This window comes from Thamnophis sirtalis, unplaced genomic scaffold (genome assembly GCF_051295495.1).
Source record: "Thamnophis sirtalis isolate CommonGarterSnake01/CBP01778 unplaced genomic scaffold, rThaSir2_p1.2 scaffold_5, whole genome shotgun sequence".
Taxonomy (NCBI): domain Eukaryota; kingdom Metazoa; phylum Chordata; class Lepidosauria; order Squamata; family Natricidae; genus Thamnophis; species Thamnophis sirtalis.
In genome coordinates, this window is record NW_028261385.1 from 15,382,532 (window position 1) to 15,398,636 (window position 16,105).

Consider the following 16,105-nt stretch of genomic DNA (forward strand, 5'->3'; position numbering starts at 1 on the left):
TGTCGTGCCACGACTTGTCCCAGCTTCTGCCAGCCTAGCAGTTCGAAAGCATGCAAAAATGCAAGTAGAAAAACAGGAACCACTTTTGGTGGGAAGGTAACAGCGTTCTGTGCATCTTCGGCATTTAGTCATGCTGACCACATGACCATGGAGACGTCTTCGGACAGTGCTGGCTCTTCGGCTTTGAAACGGAGATAGCACTGCCTCCTAGAGTCGGGAACGACTAGCGCATATGTGTAAGGGCAACCTTTCTACCTAGTTTGAGTGAAGAAATGTCTGCAAGAAAACAACAAAGCTCAGAGAGCACGGAGGATCCCTCATTTCAACCCTGAAATATTCTCCTTTATTGGTACTTTGAATATTACTATACGAGAAATCTACAATTGTGGAAAGAAACAAATGTTTAAGGTTGTTTTAAATGGTAGCCTCCAACACTATCTATTCCACTTCTGTGAGATTCGTTTGTGACTTTCACCTCTCAGTCAGGAACTCAAGACAACATTCATAACATTAGTTTCTATTTTTCCCTACAGCAACGACCTTGGTCCCATGATGAGACCAAAAAAAAAGAGATGGCTTGTCATGTGAAGAAGAGAATTTCTGGACGTAGAAGAGTTTTGTACGCTGTTACCCACTGTACAGGAAGAGACGGTGGATACCAACTTTGCTAGGGTGAATGGGCTGGTTTATTTCTTATCCAGATTGGTTTCTCACATGTTCATTCAAGAATCCATTCTGGTTTGTCTCTGGGGCAGTCTGCATTTTAAAATCAATATATGTTCAATTCAGTGTTTCTCAACCTTGGCAACTTGAAGATGTCCGGACTTCAACTCCCAGAATTCCCCAGCCAGCATTCGCTGGCTGGGGAATTCTGGGTGTTGAAGTCCGGATATCTTCAAGTTGCCATGGTTGAGAAACACTGGTTCAATTCATATTTAAATACGTATAGTTTCTCTGTCACAACGTATGAATTGCTGTGTCTTTTAAAAAAAAATCAATATTTTCTTTAATGTAGGTCAGTGAAGCTCACGCCAATATGTAGACTAGCTCGTAAGTCTGCTTGCTTTGAAGAGTGGCTCAAACAATGTTATAGAATATCCCTAGACTTGTCCCCAATCATCTTCTCAAAATATCCAGAAATTTCTCAAAGACTTTCTAGAGAACTATACTTTGCATGACACTCGAGGCAACTGCCTAGCTTAGTGTTGTGGCCCGCCAGCTGCCAGCAGAGCTGGTGGCAGACTCGGATAAAGAGGAGGTTGGGGAAGAACTTGAGCCAGTTCTGGGGCCTGAGGAAGACTCTGATGGATGCTCAGCGTCAGACACTGAGAGAGAGCCAGGATTGTCTGACATTTCCCAGCCACCGGAGAGGCAGCTGCCTTCGGATGCTGCTATGAGTAAGGAGGAAGAACAGCTGGGGCCTGTTCCAGATGTGCGTATGCGCAGAGCAGTTAGGAGAGGAGAACAACTGAGGACAAGAGTCAACTCAGGAAGCAAGGCACACGTGGATGCTGAATGGCCCCTCCCTGGCTGGGGAATAAATAGACAGAAAGAGGAGTGGCTGTTGTAGGAGACAACAGTTCAGATTTCTGAAGATTTTCCTCATTGTGTTTCATGCCACAGAGACTGCTTGCCAGAACATAATTTGCAGTCTTTTGGGTGGGAGGATCGCAAGGAAGTGATAAAGTCTGTTACTGCAGTTAACTCTTTGAAGGACTATTGCCTGGACTTTTCGGTGTGTGAATGTCATTAATTCACAAGAGATAAATAAAGAGGGGTTTTTCATGACAAGGAGTCTGTTTCTTGTTTCTGCTAAGGCTGGGTCAGAATACTTAGTATCTGCAGTTTTCTTGGCATGATTTCAGGAGAGGTTTGTCCTTCTTCCTACAACTCTGATACCCTCGTTCCTATGGCAGATGCCCTCACTACCAGATGGCCTCATTCCTAAGGCAGAACTAGATCTCACAATCTCCTAGTTTCTACCTTGGTGCCTTAAGCACTATACCAAACTGGCTCTCTTACATTTCCTACCTTCATTGTATTTATGACTCCCTCTTGTCTTTTCTTCAGGTCTTCAGAGCGTTTCGTGTAATTCTCCTGGAGGTTTTGGGAACTATGCATCAAACACTCAGCACCGGCTGTCCTTAAAGCTTCAAGCTGAAGAGGACACAATGAAAACAGACAGATTATTTAAATCATTTGAAGAGGGACAACTGTTTCTCTTTTTCAAAAAAAAGATCACATGCAGTGGTGGGATTCAAATAATTTAACAACCGGTTTGTCCAGGGCCAGGTTGGCTGTTGTGGGATGTGTAGCCCAGTGGTGGGTTGCAGGTGGTACTCCCCAGTCTGGACGTACTGGAGCCTGCCCGGAGCACTGGATACCGTTCCGATACGGTGCTCCGGAGGGCCCGCCCGCCCAAGCTCCTTATCAGTCTTTTAAGTCTTTGGCACTTCCGCGCACATGCATGGCACATACAGGGCCCTGGTGACCAGCTGGGTAGGCATGGCTCAGTGGTCATGTGACTGGGTGGGCGAGGCCAACTCAAGGTCACTCAGGTCGATGGCCTTAGCTGTTACAATGTAATAAGGGTTAACCGGAGAGACCGTTTCTGTAAGCAGGGCAATAAAGATTAGGCTAGAAACAACACCCGAATGTTTCCTTCCTGCCTTCCTTACAGGATTAGCCCTGTAAAGTGAAAAAAAAACAAAAGGAGATTTCTTCCAACAATCGGTTCTCTAAACTACTTAGAAAGTTACCAACCGGTTCTCCTGAATAGGTGCGAACTGGCTGAATCCCACCACTGGTTATAACCCATAAGGAACATGTCAAAGGGAAGTTTGTTAGACATTGCTATATACCAGTGCTGGCTAACCTTTTTATACTCGCGTGCTGAAAGTGTGTATGAATTTGACTGTGAATTTTGTAACATTTTTACACAGGCTTTCTATATGCCATTTTAAAAAATTGTTTTAATCTGTTTGGTTGTTTTATATTGTTTTTATTTTTTGTAAGCCACCTGGAGTCATATATAGACAAGATAGGTCTAAGCACCAGAACTCACTGTAACACCATTGCCAAAAAGGCATTAAGAGTTGCTAATGTAATCTTGCGAAGCTTCTTCTCCAGTAACATTGTACTGCAAACTAGGATATACAAAACCTTTGCCAGACCAATTCTCGAATACAGCTCATCTGCCTGGAATCCACACTGTATATCGGATATTAATACGATTGAGCAGGTCCAGAGTTATTTCACAAGAAAAGTAGTCCACTCCTCTGCTCACACTAGAATCCCTTATGCCACCAGAGTTGAAATTTTGGGCTTGGTCAATCTGGAACTGTGCCGCCTACGGTCTGACCTAAGCATAGTACACAAAATTATCTGCTACAACATCCTACCTGTCAACAACTACTTCAGCTTCAACTGCAATAATACATGGGTAAACAATAGATACAAACTCAAGATAAACTGCTCCAAACTCGATTGCAGAAAATATGACTTTGGCAACAGAATGGTCAATGCCTGGAATGCTTTACCTGACTCTGTTGTTACTTCCTCAAACCCTCATAACTTTAACCTTAAACTGTCTAGTGTGGACCTCACCCCATTCCTAAAAGGTTCGTAAAGGGGACGTGCATAAGCGCACCAGCATGCCTACGGTCCAGGGGTGGGTTTCAGGCGGTTTGCGGCGGTCCCCGCGAACCGGTTGATCGGCGAACCCGGAAGTAAGTAACTTCCGGGAACGCCGAAGGGCCCGCCCGCCCGCCCGCGTTTCTTACCCAGTTTTGAAGAGTTCTGCACTTCCACGCATGCGCAGGACGCATACAGCGCCTGCGCGATCCTCCAGGAGCAGCTGGAGCATCGCACAGATGCTAGTACGCATGCATGCACTGCGCGCGTGCACGAGGACGCCGCCGGCCCCGTTCCAACCGAACCGGTTGGAACGGGGCGAGAAACCCACCCCTGCTACGGTCCCTGTCCTACTGCCCCTATTTATTTGTACTCATGTCATGTGCTCATGTCCATGTTTATACTTATACCTGTTATCTCGTACATGTTTGACGAACTAAATAAATCAAATCAAATCAATAAAAATAAATATTTAATAAATAAAATAATAAAAATAGTTTTATCACTTCAACCATTTGCAGGCTTTGGATTAGCTTCAAAACCAATAAAGAATCGAATAACTTTGAAAACTAATCTGAAATCCAAATGGGCCTCCTGTATTAAAAGCACAAAAATAAAAAAAGCGCACCTTCATCTTTAGCCTTTCATTTTCTTTGTTCACGCATACTAATTCTTCTTCTACTGCTTCTATCCTTTTTAAGGTCTCCTCGTTGCTGGAGGACAGCGTCTCTTCATCAGGGACCAATCCAGATTCTGTAACATGTAGCTAAAATGAAGAAAAGAAAAGGATAAGTGACAAATGTAGTTTATTATTCATTCAAATTCTTTCAAAATTTAATAGAACTGCCCAATGCTGAAATTTAATAAGGAGTATATTCTTTTGAGGGATGCGGTGGCTCAGTGGCTAAAATGCTGAGCTTGTCGATCAGAAGGTCGGCAGTTCAGTGGATCGAATCCCCAGCGCTGCATAACGGAGCTCCCGTTATTTGTCCCAGCTTCTGCCAACCTAGCAGTTTGAAAGCATGTAAAAATGCAAGTAGAAAAAATAGGGTCCACCTTTGGTGGGAAGGTAACAGCGTTCTGTGCCCCTTCTGTGTTTAGTCATGCCGACCACATGACCATGGAGACGTCTTCGGACAGCGCTGGCTCTTCAGCTTTGAAATTGAGATGAGCACCACCCCCTAGAGTTATCACCCATAACTCACTGCCAGTTGCTCTGTTGTTAGGGCCTTGATTTTTCTTGGGCCAAATGCATCTGCATGTTCTGGGACATCTTTAGACTAGACCCAAGTGAATGGTGGACCGACATCACTGGAGAACAGATAGGATGAATTTTTGAGGACCGATGTCCACCTGTACTTTCATCCATGAACTGAACCCAGGAGAATTTAAACTTCTATCAAAAAAGTCCCCCCCCCCACTTCTCAACCCATGCAGTAAAATATCATGTTCTATTTGCTCAGCTCCCTGGGGTTTTTATTTTTTGAAAGCATTTGCACAACGGACTTGATAAATAACAGCCCCAATTCCCTTAGGGCAATCTTCTCTGCCTACAAGATTAATTAGTACTTGGAAGAATGCATCAGGCTGCAAACTCATTCTGACAAGGTTTGCAGAACAGGGGAATTCGGCATGTAAAAAGCCAAAAAATGCCTTAGCATGCTTTATGAACACTGAACTCACCTGAGCCTGTAACTTTTGCTTAAGGAGCACCAGGGTTATCAGACAAATCGTCAATATTACTATCTTGTTAGTGTGACAAAATGTGCAGCACATGAGTTATGGCAGCGGTGGCAAACCTTTTCGGCACCTAGTGCCAAAAAGGGAGCGAGCAAATGCACATGCAGCACCAAGTGCCGAAAAGGGAGTACTTCATGCGGGCACGGGCACTTTGTGCAGGCATACGCACTTGTCTGTGCCATGACCAGGAAGAGGAAGAGGGGCCTGCACATGCCGGAAAATGTACTTTTGGTTCCCAGTGTGCATATGCGTGCCAGCCAGCAAGTCTTCCGGTTACTGCCGTGCATGTGCATACGCTGATCGGCTAGCCAGCATGCATGCTCACACTGCTCACACAATAGAACAGTAGCTCTTCCGGTTTCCGGCACTGCGGCACACAAAGGCCAACTTATAATTGCATGCGCATGTGTGCCAGAAACCCAGAAGAGGAACGGGCAATAGCGCATGTGCTAGGTGACATGGCTCCACATGCCACTTTGGGCATGCGTGCCATAGGTCTACCGTCACGGAGTTTTGGTGTACCGTAGTCCCCTTTAACAGCTTTTTCTTAAAATGTACAGGGGCAGGTTAAGTTTGGTAAAACTGGAGAGAATCAAGAAGTGGGCTGTCAGGCTTGCAGCCATATTCTTTTTCAAGCCTTGGCCTGTCACACTTTCTAATATTCTACTATGTCTTTTCTATGGTGGGAAAATGGGAGGGGGGATTGTACAGAGTAGATGCTATGTAGCCAAAACAAAATTCCTTTCTAGAAAGCCAAGGTCATCTTTTGTCTTTGCACCTCTGCACCTGACCGGAACTGGATGGGTGGAACTGTCAGAATGGCAGTAGAAGATTGGACCATGTGATGGGCTGCGGAGCAAGATCTTGAACTTTCAACTGGGTGGGGAAAACCAGGAAGCTTTCAGATTCGGGTTTTCCCAGATGTGCCAACATGACTCTCTTAATAAATTGGAATTTTGAGCAATGCTTTGCCTTGGACTCTGATTTAATTTTGGATAGTATTTGGAACCCTGACATGGGCATTAATCAGCAAATCTCACTTTACTCCATGCAGAAGGGCAAGTAGCCACAGTACTGCATTATCAAAAGTCAGTTTGGTGCAGTGGATAACACACTGAAGACCAGAGATTCTGCATTCTGCCTTAGGCACGAAACCAGGTAGGTGGACCATGGACCAGACCTTCAGCTCTCGAAAGAAGGAAACAGCATACCATTTTTGCAAATCTTGCAAAGAAAACTACGGGAACTTGTCCAGACAATGCCTAGGAGTTAATGCTGAAAATATTGTCATTGTTCTTATTTACATATAATCTACCAGATGGTTCTGACTAGATTTGATACTTTTGATCACCGGATCCTTCCCAAGTGTCTAGGGAGACTCTCAAGGTCATGATTGTCCCAAAGGTGCTCTTTCCAAAAGGCAACCACAATCTCTCTTTTTTTTGTTTTTGTTTTGCTTTGAAACTGTTTCGCATCTCATCGAAGAAGCTTCTTCAGAACTTTGGGAAAATGCATCCTTTGGGACGAGATCTAGAACAGCTAAAATCACTATTGAAATATTCTGCCATTCCAAGTGATGTGAATTTCGAAACGGATGTGTGGAGATTCTGTCCATTCTATCACCATGCCAAGTAGTTTTCCAGATCCTTTGGTATGGCTTCAAGCACCCAATCCACCCTGTTTTCCCGAAAATAAGACCTCCCCGGATAATAAGCCCAATTGGGTTTTTTTAGCATATGCGTTGAAATAAGCCCTCCCCCCAAAAATAAGCCCTCCCAAAAATCTTGCAACACAGCAGCAGCCATGAGGTGACCACGATTGTTGCCTCCTGCACCTCAATAATAATAAGACCTCCCCGTAAATAAGGCCAAGTGCTTATTTTGGGGGTCAAAAGAAAATAAGACCCTGTCTTATTTTCAGGGAACACAGTAGACTTTATGACCATTCATTCAGCAGCTATTCAAAATTATTATGATGCTGAACAAACGGACTTATGAGCTGCTCCCAAAGTTATGGCCAATGCAGCAACCCTGCAGTGTGACATGAACAAAATTTGGGTGTTTGGCAATCTGCTCACCTTTACAACTGACTATATGGATGCTGCAGCTGTCCCCCCTGTCTATCCTCCCACCCCCCCTGCCATCCTGCCCCTCTGGGATCCTTGGGCCTACTTCCCAACAGGCTGGGTCTCCATAAGCCAGTGTTTCTCAACCTTAGCGATTTTAAGTCCTGTGGACTTCAACTCCCAGAATCCCCCAGCTATCTGGCTGGGGAATTCTGGGAGTTGAAGTCCACAGGATTTAAAGTCACCAAGGTTGAGAAACACTGCCATAAGCAATAGCAATAGCAATAGCATTTAGACTTATATACCACTTCACGGTGCTTTACAGCCCTCTCTAAGCAGTTTACAGAGTCAGCCTCTTGCCCCCAACAATCTGGGCCCCCATTCTATCTACCTCGGAAGGATGGAAGGCTGAGTCAATCTTGAGCCACTGATATTCAAGCTGCCAAAATGCTGGCAGTTGGCAGACAGCAGAATTAGCCTCCAATACTCCATTCTAACTACTGCACCCCCCACGGCTTTAGGCCTGCTTCCTGCCCCATCATGCCTCGCTCCGCTTCTCTTCCAAGGGTTGTCTTTCCCAAGAAGAAACACCTTGCAGGCTTCCTATAGAAAAGCCGCATGGTAATATTCTAAAGTAAGCACCCTTTGGGGAGCAGCCAGAATTCTTGTGATTCAAAAATCCCAAATGGTGCTCGCTTCCTGGATGGCACCATGTGACCTATGGGTAGGAAAGCCACAAAAGAAGCTCAGCTGCTTGACTTTCTGAAAGAGGAAGAAAATTGAGGATTTGGGGGGAAGTGGGGGGAACTAGAGGGTAATCAATACTTTTGGTAGCATTTGTGTCTATAGCAGTGTTTCTCAACCTTGGCAACTTGAAGATGTCCGGACTTCAACTCCCAGAATTCCCCAGTCAGCAAATGCTGGCTGGGGAATTCTGGGAGTTGAAGTCCTGACATCTTCAATTTGCCAAGATTGAGAAACACTGGTCTATAGCAATAGAATTTAGACTTTTATACTGCTTCACAGTGCTTTACAGCCCTCTTGCCCCCAACAATCTGGGTCCTCATTTTACCCACCTCAGAAGGATGGAAGGTTGAGTCAACCTTGAGCCTGGTGGGATTTGAACTACCAAATTTCAGGCAGCCAGCAGGCAGCACAAGTAGCCTGCAGTACTGCATTCTAACCACTACGCCACCACGGCTCTTTCTATCTACTTATCCTTGGTCACTCCAAAGGAAAGAAAAATAGGATAAACTTAAAGGATAGTGTAGATTTGGTAAGTCTGTAGTATGTTGAATGCCAGGTGAGAATGGATTGGTCTGATGAACATAATTTGGCCACCGAGTGGCTATCACAAGTCTGAAGGACATCCATGCTATTGTGCAGAACAGATTTAATCAGACTGTACGGCATAGAAAATCTTTCATACCTTTGAATCCAGGGTGCCATTTGCAATTCTATGGTTGAGTTCCTTTTTATACAACAGAGGCTGAACTTTTGCTAGCGTGGAACGGATCTGCAAGGGGAAAAAAAACCACCTGAAATGTTTATGTTTTTTAAGAGGAAAATGTCAGATGTAAAGAAAGCAGCAAGAAGCTGTTTTCATGTTTATAAATAATGTAATACCAATCAGGAATATAGGTAGGCCTCGATTTGCAATAGTTCATTTAGTGACCATTCAAAGTTATAACGGCATGGAAAAATGTGACTTATGACCATCTTTCACACTTAAGGCCTCCACAGCAACCTCATAGCAAGCTCATGTGATCAAAGTTCAGATGCTTGGCAACTGGTTCATACTTATGACTGTTGCTGCGTCCCAAGGTCATGTGGTCCTCTTTTGCGACCTCCTGACAAGCCAAATCAATGGAGAAATCAGATTCACTTAGCAACCGCGTTACTAACTTATTTACTGTGGTGATTCACTTAACAACTGTGGCAAGAAAGGTCATAAAATGGGGCAAAATTCACTTAACAAATGTCTCATTTAACAACAGAAATTTAGGGGATTGTGGTCGTAAGTCGAGGACTACCTGTAACGTATTTTAAATATTATAACAATTGTAAATTCTCTGCTTATTTACTGATCATTTATTTTCCACACACTTATGCCCTTTTCCCTCTTCTTTTTCCCTTTTCATGGCTATTCGTTTTACCCTTTAAATGTTTTTTTTTAATTAAAATTAAACAAACAGAACTGAAAAATCTCAACCTTTTGCTCACAGCAGGAACCCAGATTTAAACTGCATGGCAAATCGCTCTCTGGGCTCTGTTTGAAGACATGCATTAATGACCTCTTTTAAAAAACAATCCTACTGTCAGTTGTCCACACTTTTTTTCTCATATTCAACCAGGATCTGTCTTCCGGTAACTCCAAAAAATTATTTTGTAGCCTGCATGCTGGACAATGGAGGAGGTGGTTATATTTTAGTTATTAATTCTCAAGGCTAAACATACTTCTTCCTAGTACGATGATTTCCAGACTTCTAATATTTTAATATTCTAAGATCCCTAGTGCTGCGTATCAGAGTGAGCTCCAGAGGTGGGTTGCTTCCAGTTTTACTACCGGTTCGCTTCGCACGCATGCCAGGCGTATGCTGCGCGCACGTGCACAGTTCAGTGTACATTGTTCTCAAGCATTCACAGAACAATTTACAGTGAACTGCACACAGGCACACAGTACTAAACAACATGTGCGCAATGGCAGCAGTGACCAGGGAATTGGTTTGGGGGCGTGGCCAGCCTGGGTCGCTGCTAGTTCTGTGACTCAGGCCAAAAGACCACTATTGGTTCAGCCAAACCGCTCCGAACTGGGAGCAACCCATCTCTGGTGAGCTCCTATTACTTGTCCCAGCTTCTGCCAACCTAGCAGTTTGAAAGCACGTAAAAAATACATGTAGAAAAATAGGAACCACCTTTGGTGGGAAGGTAACAGCGTTCCGTGCACCTTCGGCATTTAGTCATGCCAGTCACATGACCATGGAGACATCTTTGGACAGTGCTGGCTCTTCAGCTTTGAAATAGAGATGAGCACTTCCCCCTAGACTTGGGAACAACTAGCATAGATATGCGAGAGGAACCTTTACCTTTAGCTTTAATATTGTTGATCTAAACCAGTGGCGGGATTCAAATAATTTAACAACCGGTTCTCTGCCCTGATGGCCAACTGGGTAGGCAGGGCTTGGTGGTCATGTGACTGGGTGGGTGTGGCCAACTCAACATCACTCAAGTTGATGGGCACTTTGCCTTAGCTGTGACAATACGATAAGGGTTAACCGGAGAGGCAGTTTCTGTAAGTAGCACAATAAAGATTAGGCTAGAAACACCACCAGAATGTTCCTTCCTTCCTGCCTTAGTTCTGTAAAGTGGGGGCGGGGGGGGGGAGAAGATTTCTTCCAACAACCAGTTCTCCGAACTGCTGAGAAAGTTTACAACCGGTTCTCCTGAATACGTGCGAACCGGCTGAATCCCATCACTTATCTAAACCAAGGGTGTCAAACTGGTGGCTGGTGGGCCGGGTGCATCATGTACAGGCTACATCTATTCCAGCATTGCAAAGGAGAAAAAAGTTGCAATATGTCACATAGCATCAATGTGTCACAGCCGATTTGACACCTGTGATCTAGACATAATATGCAAGTCAGTATGTGTGTGGGGGGCTAACATTAATTATCATTGCTAAAACACTGTTCTGGATAAAACACGTGAACTGAGTTGTGTGGGTAGGTACACATACACACAGTCTCACACACACACAACTCAGTTCACGGGTTTTATCCAGAAAAGTGCTTTATCACTGAACAACTAAAAGGATCTTAAATAACTAAGCTAACATTCCTTGAGATCTTGGACTGTCCATCCCAGACATTTAGGTAAACAGCATAGACCAGTAGATCTGGTTTTGTTACGTGTTCATACAAAAATCCGTACCTTTTTAATATATTCTGTTTCTTCAATAATCTCAGACAAGTTAGATCCACAAAAGAGGAAACGTTCTGTTGTCTCTGTATTTTTTCTCAGATGATGTGTCACCACTAAGGTGGTAGACATTATCCAAGTTTGAAGATGATCTGTATCAAAAGACCACAGATGAATTTAAAAATAAAATCTACACATGGCAAAGGCTCAGACTCCAATCAGTAGACCAAATAAATGAACCCTATGTTCTGACCTGGGCTTCCCCAAAAAGCACGAGGCAGAGTCCTGGCCCCAACAGAACCCCTTTTATTAAACGCATGGGAATTCTTCTCATTCACATTCAGCAAGGCCTGGCAAACTGCCTTTCAAAGGAATATTTATGACTACAGACCTTATCTATCTTGGAAAGCTGCCATGTAAATATTTTCCAAAGGGGGTGCTGTGCAAGGAAAGACCTCCCACAGACCCATTAGATCTCACAGGGTTGGCCTCCTCCGGGTGCCATCTACCAGCCAATGTCACCTGGCTATTACTCGGGGGAGGGCCTTCTCTGTGGCAGCTCCGGCCCTCTGGAATGAACTCCCCGCAGGCATTCGGACCCTCACCTCTCTCCAGGCCTTCCGAAAAGCCGTCAAAACCTGGCTTTGCCGGCAGGCCTGGGGGTGATGAGTTCCCTCCCCTCTCAACATTTATGGTTGTGCGACTGTTGTCTACTTTTATTATTTGTATTTTGTCTTTTATGTTCCCCTTTTCCCCCCTTGAATTGTTCGCCGCCCTGAGTCCTCCCGGAGAAGGGCGGCATACAAATAATAAAATACAATACAATATAAAGTCTCTGAGATTCACGGACAGATTTTCACACTTCTGAAACGAATCTAACTACTCAACGAACAAATTGTTTCCTGCAAAGAGCCAAGGTGGCGCAGTGGTTAAATGCAGCACTGCAGGCTACTGCTAGATCAGCAGGTCAGCGGTTCAAATCTCACCGGCTCAGGGTTGACTCAGCCTTCCATCCTTCCGAGGTGGGTAAAATGAGGACCCAGATTGTTGGGGGCAATATGCTGACTCTCTGTAAACCGCTTAGAGAGGCCTGAAGGCCTATGAAGCGGTATATAAGTCTACTGCTATTGCTACAAAAAGCCTTTTGCTCCTCTTTTATTTCCTATGGGAGGGGCCAATCACCTCCCACCTGTGACTTTACTCCCAAGTTTACCCTGGTTTCTGAGTTGTTCTCTTCTTCTGGCAGCTCTGCGCATGTGCACACTGGGAACAGGCTCCAGCTGTTCTTCTGTCTCACTGATCTTCTAGCTCCATAGGCACCTGATCACTGCCAGATGGCCTTCCCCAGCCTAATGGGCTGGCCCATGCTCCTCCCCAACCTCCTCATTGTCCAACTCTGGTGCCAGCTGTGCTGGCTGCTGGCGGGCCACAGCACCCTGATGAAATGCGTGACACAACAAGAAAGGGACAGACTACTTCAAAGCTTGATAAAAATAGAGTACAGGTGGCCCTTGACTTATGAGCACAACTGAGCCCAACATTACTGTTGAGACATTTGTTGAGTGAGTTTTGTGACCTTTCTGGCCACATGTTGCTAAGTGAATCACTGCAGATGTTAGCTTAGTAACATGATTGTTAAATAAATCTGGCTTCCCCATTGACTTTGCTTGTCAAAAGGTCACAAAAATGATTTGGGGACCCTAAGACTCCTTAAGGAGCTGAGGTGGCACAGTGGTTAGGGTGCAGTACTACCACTTTCTGCAGTTCAGTGGTTCAAATCTCACCGGCTCAAGGTCAACTCAACCTTCCATCCTTCCAAGGTGGGTGAAATGAGGACCCGGACTGTGGGGGCAAGTTGCTGACTCAATTTGCTAAAAAATTTGTAAACCGCTTAGAGAGGGCTGAAAGTCTAATAAATAAATAAATAAATAAATAAATAAGACCATCATAAATGCATGCCAATTGCCAAGCATCCCAATTTTGATCACGTGACCATGGAGATACTGTAATGTCGTCGGTGTCAAACACAGTCATGGATCACTTTTTCAGAGCTGTTGTAACTTAGTAATGTCATTAAAAAAACTGTTGTAAGTCAAGGATTACTTGTATATTCTGAATTAGTAAAAAAAAGTACTTTCTCAGTTGATTTCCCAAGTCCTTGAGTTTTGTTTAAAATGTTTAGGAAAGGAGTGAACAATATATGACCGTCCAGATGTCTCTTCCTGCCACATTGCTGACCATGGAATTAGGAGCTGGTATTCAACAGCATGTATCATCCATCCACCTCTGGCTTAGGACCATGATAGACCTAAAATAATAACCTCTTCCTTTTGTCTTCCGGTTGTTTTTCAGAGTTAAATAAAAAGTATCCTCTTCAGTTTATTAATTCTGATGGCCAGTCCTACTATTAAGCTGGGTGAGATGACTAACTGAAGAGGTCAAACCTGGGAGGAACAGAAGTATTGGTGAACCATTTTGTTGAAGGACAGAGCTGTCTTAAATACAACTCTGTCCGAAGCATCGTATCCAGAGGTGGGTTCCTACCAGTTCGCACCTATTCGGTAGAACCAGTTCGTCAAATCTACTGAACTGGTTAGAAGAGGTTCCATCCGTGGACCCGGAAAGCAGGCCACACCTACAGAAGAGGTTCCAAATTTTTTTGAAACCCAAAACTGGTCTTTGGATATGATTATTCTACACTATCATGCTCATATTTAGCAATAGCAATAGAGGTTAGACTTATATACCACTTCATAGGGCTTTCATCCCTCTCTAAGCGGTTTACAGAGTCAGCATATTGCCCCCAACAACAATCCGGGTCCTTATTTTACCCACCTCGGAAGGATGGAAGGCTGAGTCAACCCTGAGCCGGTGAGATTTGAACAGCCAAACTGCAGATAACAGTCAGCTGAAGTGGCTGCAGTACAGCACTCTAACCACTGCACCACCTCGGCTCTTTATATTTATAAAACTCAGTGCCTCTGTGAAAGGTAAGGATGACTATTGCGTTTGTGGTGCAATCAGAACATTGCGTGTGTTGAAGTTGTTTTAACGCAAACCAAAGATGCCTTTTAAAAAACAAGTTTACATCATATTCTTATGCATGGCAGTGCTGTGTGTGAGGTAATTTAAGGTGGTTCTGACAAGTGTCATCGGCATCTTCATATCCGGTCACATGGGTGGCAAGCCACTCCCATTCGGTCACATGGGTGGCAAGCCACTCCCACAAAGGAGGCCACACCCACAGAGTAGGTTCGAACAATTTTTGAAACCCACCACTGATCGTATCAGATTGAGCTGCCAATCTAGTCACCTACAGATGCTGATCAGAGAAAGGTCCAAACAGAACAAGTCATCTGGCACCATATTTTGAATTAGAACAGCAAACACACACACTGGCAACTGGACTGAAATATAAGCTATCCTAAGATCCAGTTCATTATATAGATCCATCTTCATTGTAAAACCTAGTTGAAGTGAACTCACTGGCTATTATACAATCTAGGGAAACAGTGAGCAATTTATTTGGCCAACGCATCAGAAAACAACACAGATGTGAAATCTGATTGTGTCACAAAAGTTTAGACAGCCTTCTGCTTCCAGCATTTAAATGCACATTTTAAAGGCAATGTTAGATATGGTCAGATAACTAAATCAATAACATTTCTATTCTGTTCTAAAGACAACATTATTAAACATTTATCTTTAAAATGTACTTCCATTTTCCAGCAAATTGAATTATGATGGTTTATAAAAAAATAGTTATTATCAAGTTTAAACTTTGGTTTGATGTTTGTAGAAATGATCAACATTTAAAAAAACCTAAAAATTTATTGAAACGATAAAACCACTCTACTTAAAATAAAAAATAAAATAAAATATTGTTAATATAATTAACGCTTGGCCTAAGCAATGCATTTCTGTTTTTCCTAAAACCTGGGAAATGAAAAACAAACTTGAAGCTTGCAACAGCCATCACTTATTTTGTCCCCGATTGTCAGGTTGTCTGTGTTTATTTAATCCAGGAATCAGGATACACCCTACACTTATTAGTCTTAACCTATAACCATAATGGTGAATCTATGGCACTATGGCGCTGTGGGCACATGAGCCAATGCCCCAGTTCAGCTCCACCACATATGCATGCGCCTGCCACCAGCCATCCAGTCTTTGGGTCTCTGCCGCACATGTGCAGGGAGCGTGTGCGGTGGGATCATACGTGCGTGCAAGGGGGACAGGGTGCATGTGGGGGGATGGGGCACATGTGGGGTGCTATGCATCCATGCGCAGGGGCAAATCGCATGCAGAGATGCTGCATACACCGGGCGCTTGTGCGGTGGGACCACGCATGCATGCGTGGGGGATGGGGCGCATGCACAGGGGACATACGCACATTGTGTTTTGATGGTTCGGGTGCATATGTACTTTGGGCACTCAGTCCGGAAAAGGTTAGCCGTCACTGACCTATGACTTTGTGCTTCATTTGAAGAAGTGAAAGAAGACTATTGCCGCGCTCTGTTGCTGCTCTCAGAATGAAAAAGATCTATTCTTAATTGGAAAAACAACTCACCTGCTTGATTTAATAAAATGTTCTGGGGAGTTTTGGTATCTTTTACACACACACACACACACACACACACACACACACACACAAGCAGGAACAATAATTTGTCATCTACATTAATGGTGACAGTTGCCAGCAGTAGAAGTCACACCCAACAACATTCTTGCAAACGACTTCTGATAAGA

At 44.1% G+C, this 16,105-nt stretch overlaps 1 protein-coding gene across 1 annotated transcript in view; it reads right to left on the reverse strand.

Annotated features, from left to right (window-relative positions):
- CCDC68 (coiled-coil domain containing 68) overlaps positions 1-16,105 on the reverse strand; it is a 52,118-nt gene that overhangs the window by 18,699 nt on the left and 17,314 nt on the right. Inside the window, exons 2-5 of the mRNA XM_087715340.1 lie at positions 11,369-11,508; positions 8,868-8,954; positions 4,262-4,399; positions 2,032-2,157 (exon numbers count right to left, since the gene is read on the reverse strand). Coding sequence (XP_087571466.1) covers positions 2,032-2,157; positions 4,262-4,399; positions 8,868-8,954; positions 11,369-11,508 — 491 coding nt within the window. The remainder of the gene's footprint in view (positions 1-2,031; positions 2,158-4,261; positions 4,400-8,867; positions 8,955-11,368; positions 11,509-16,105) is intronic.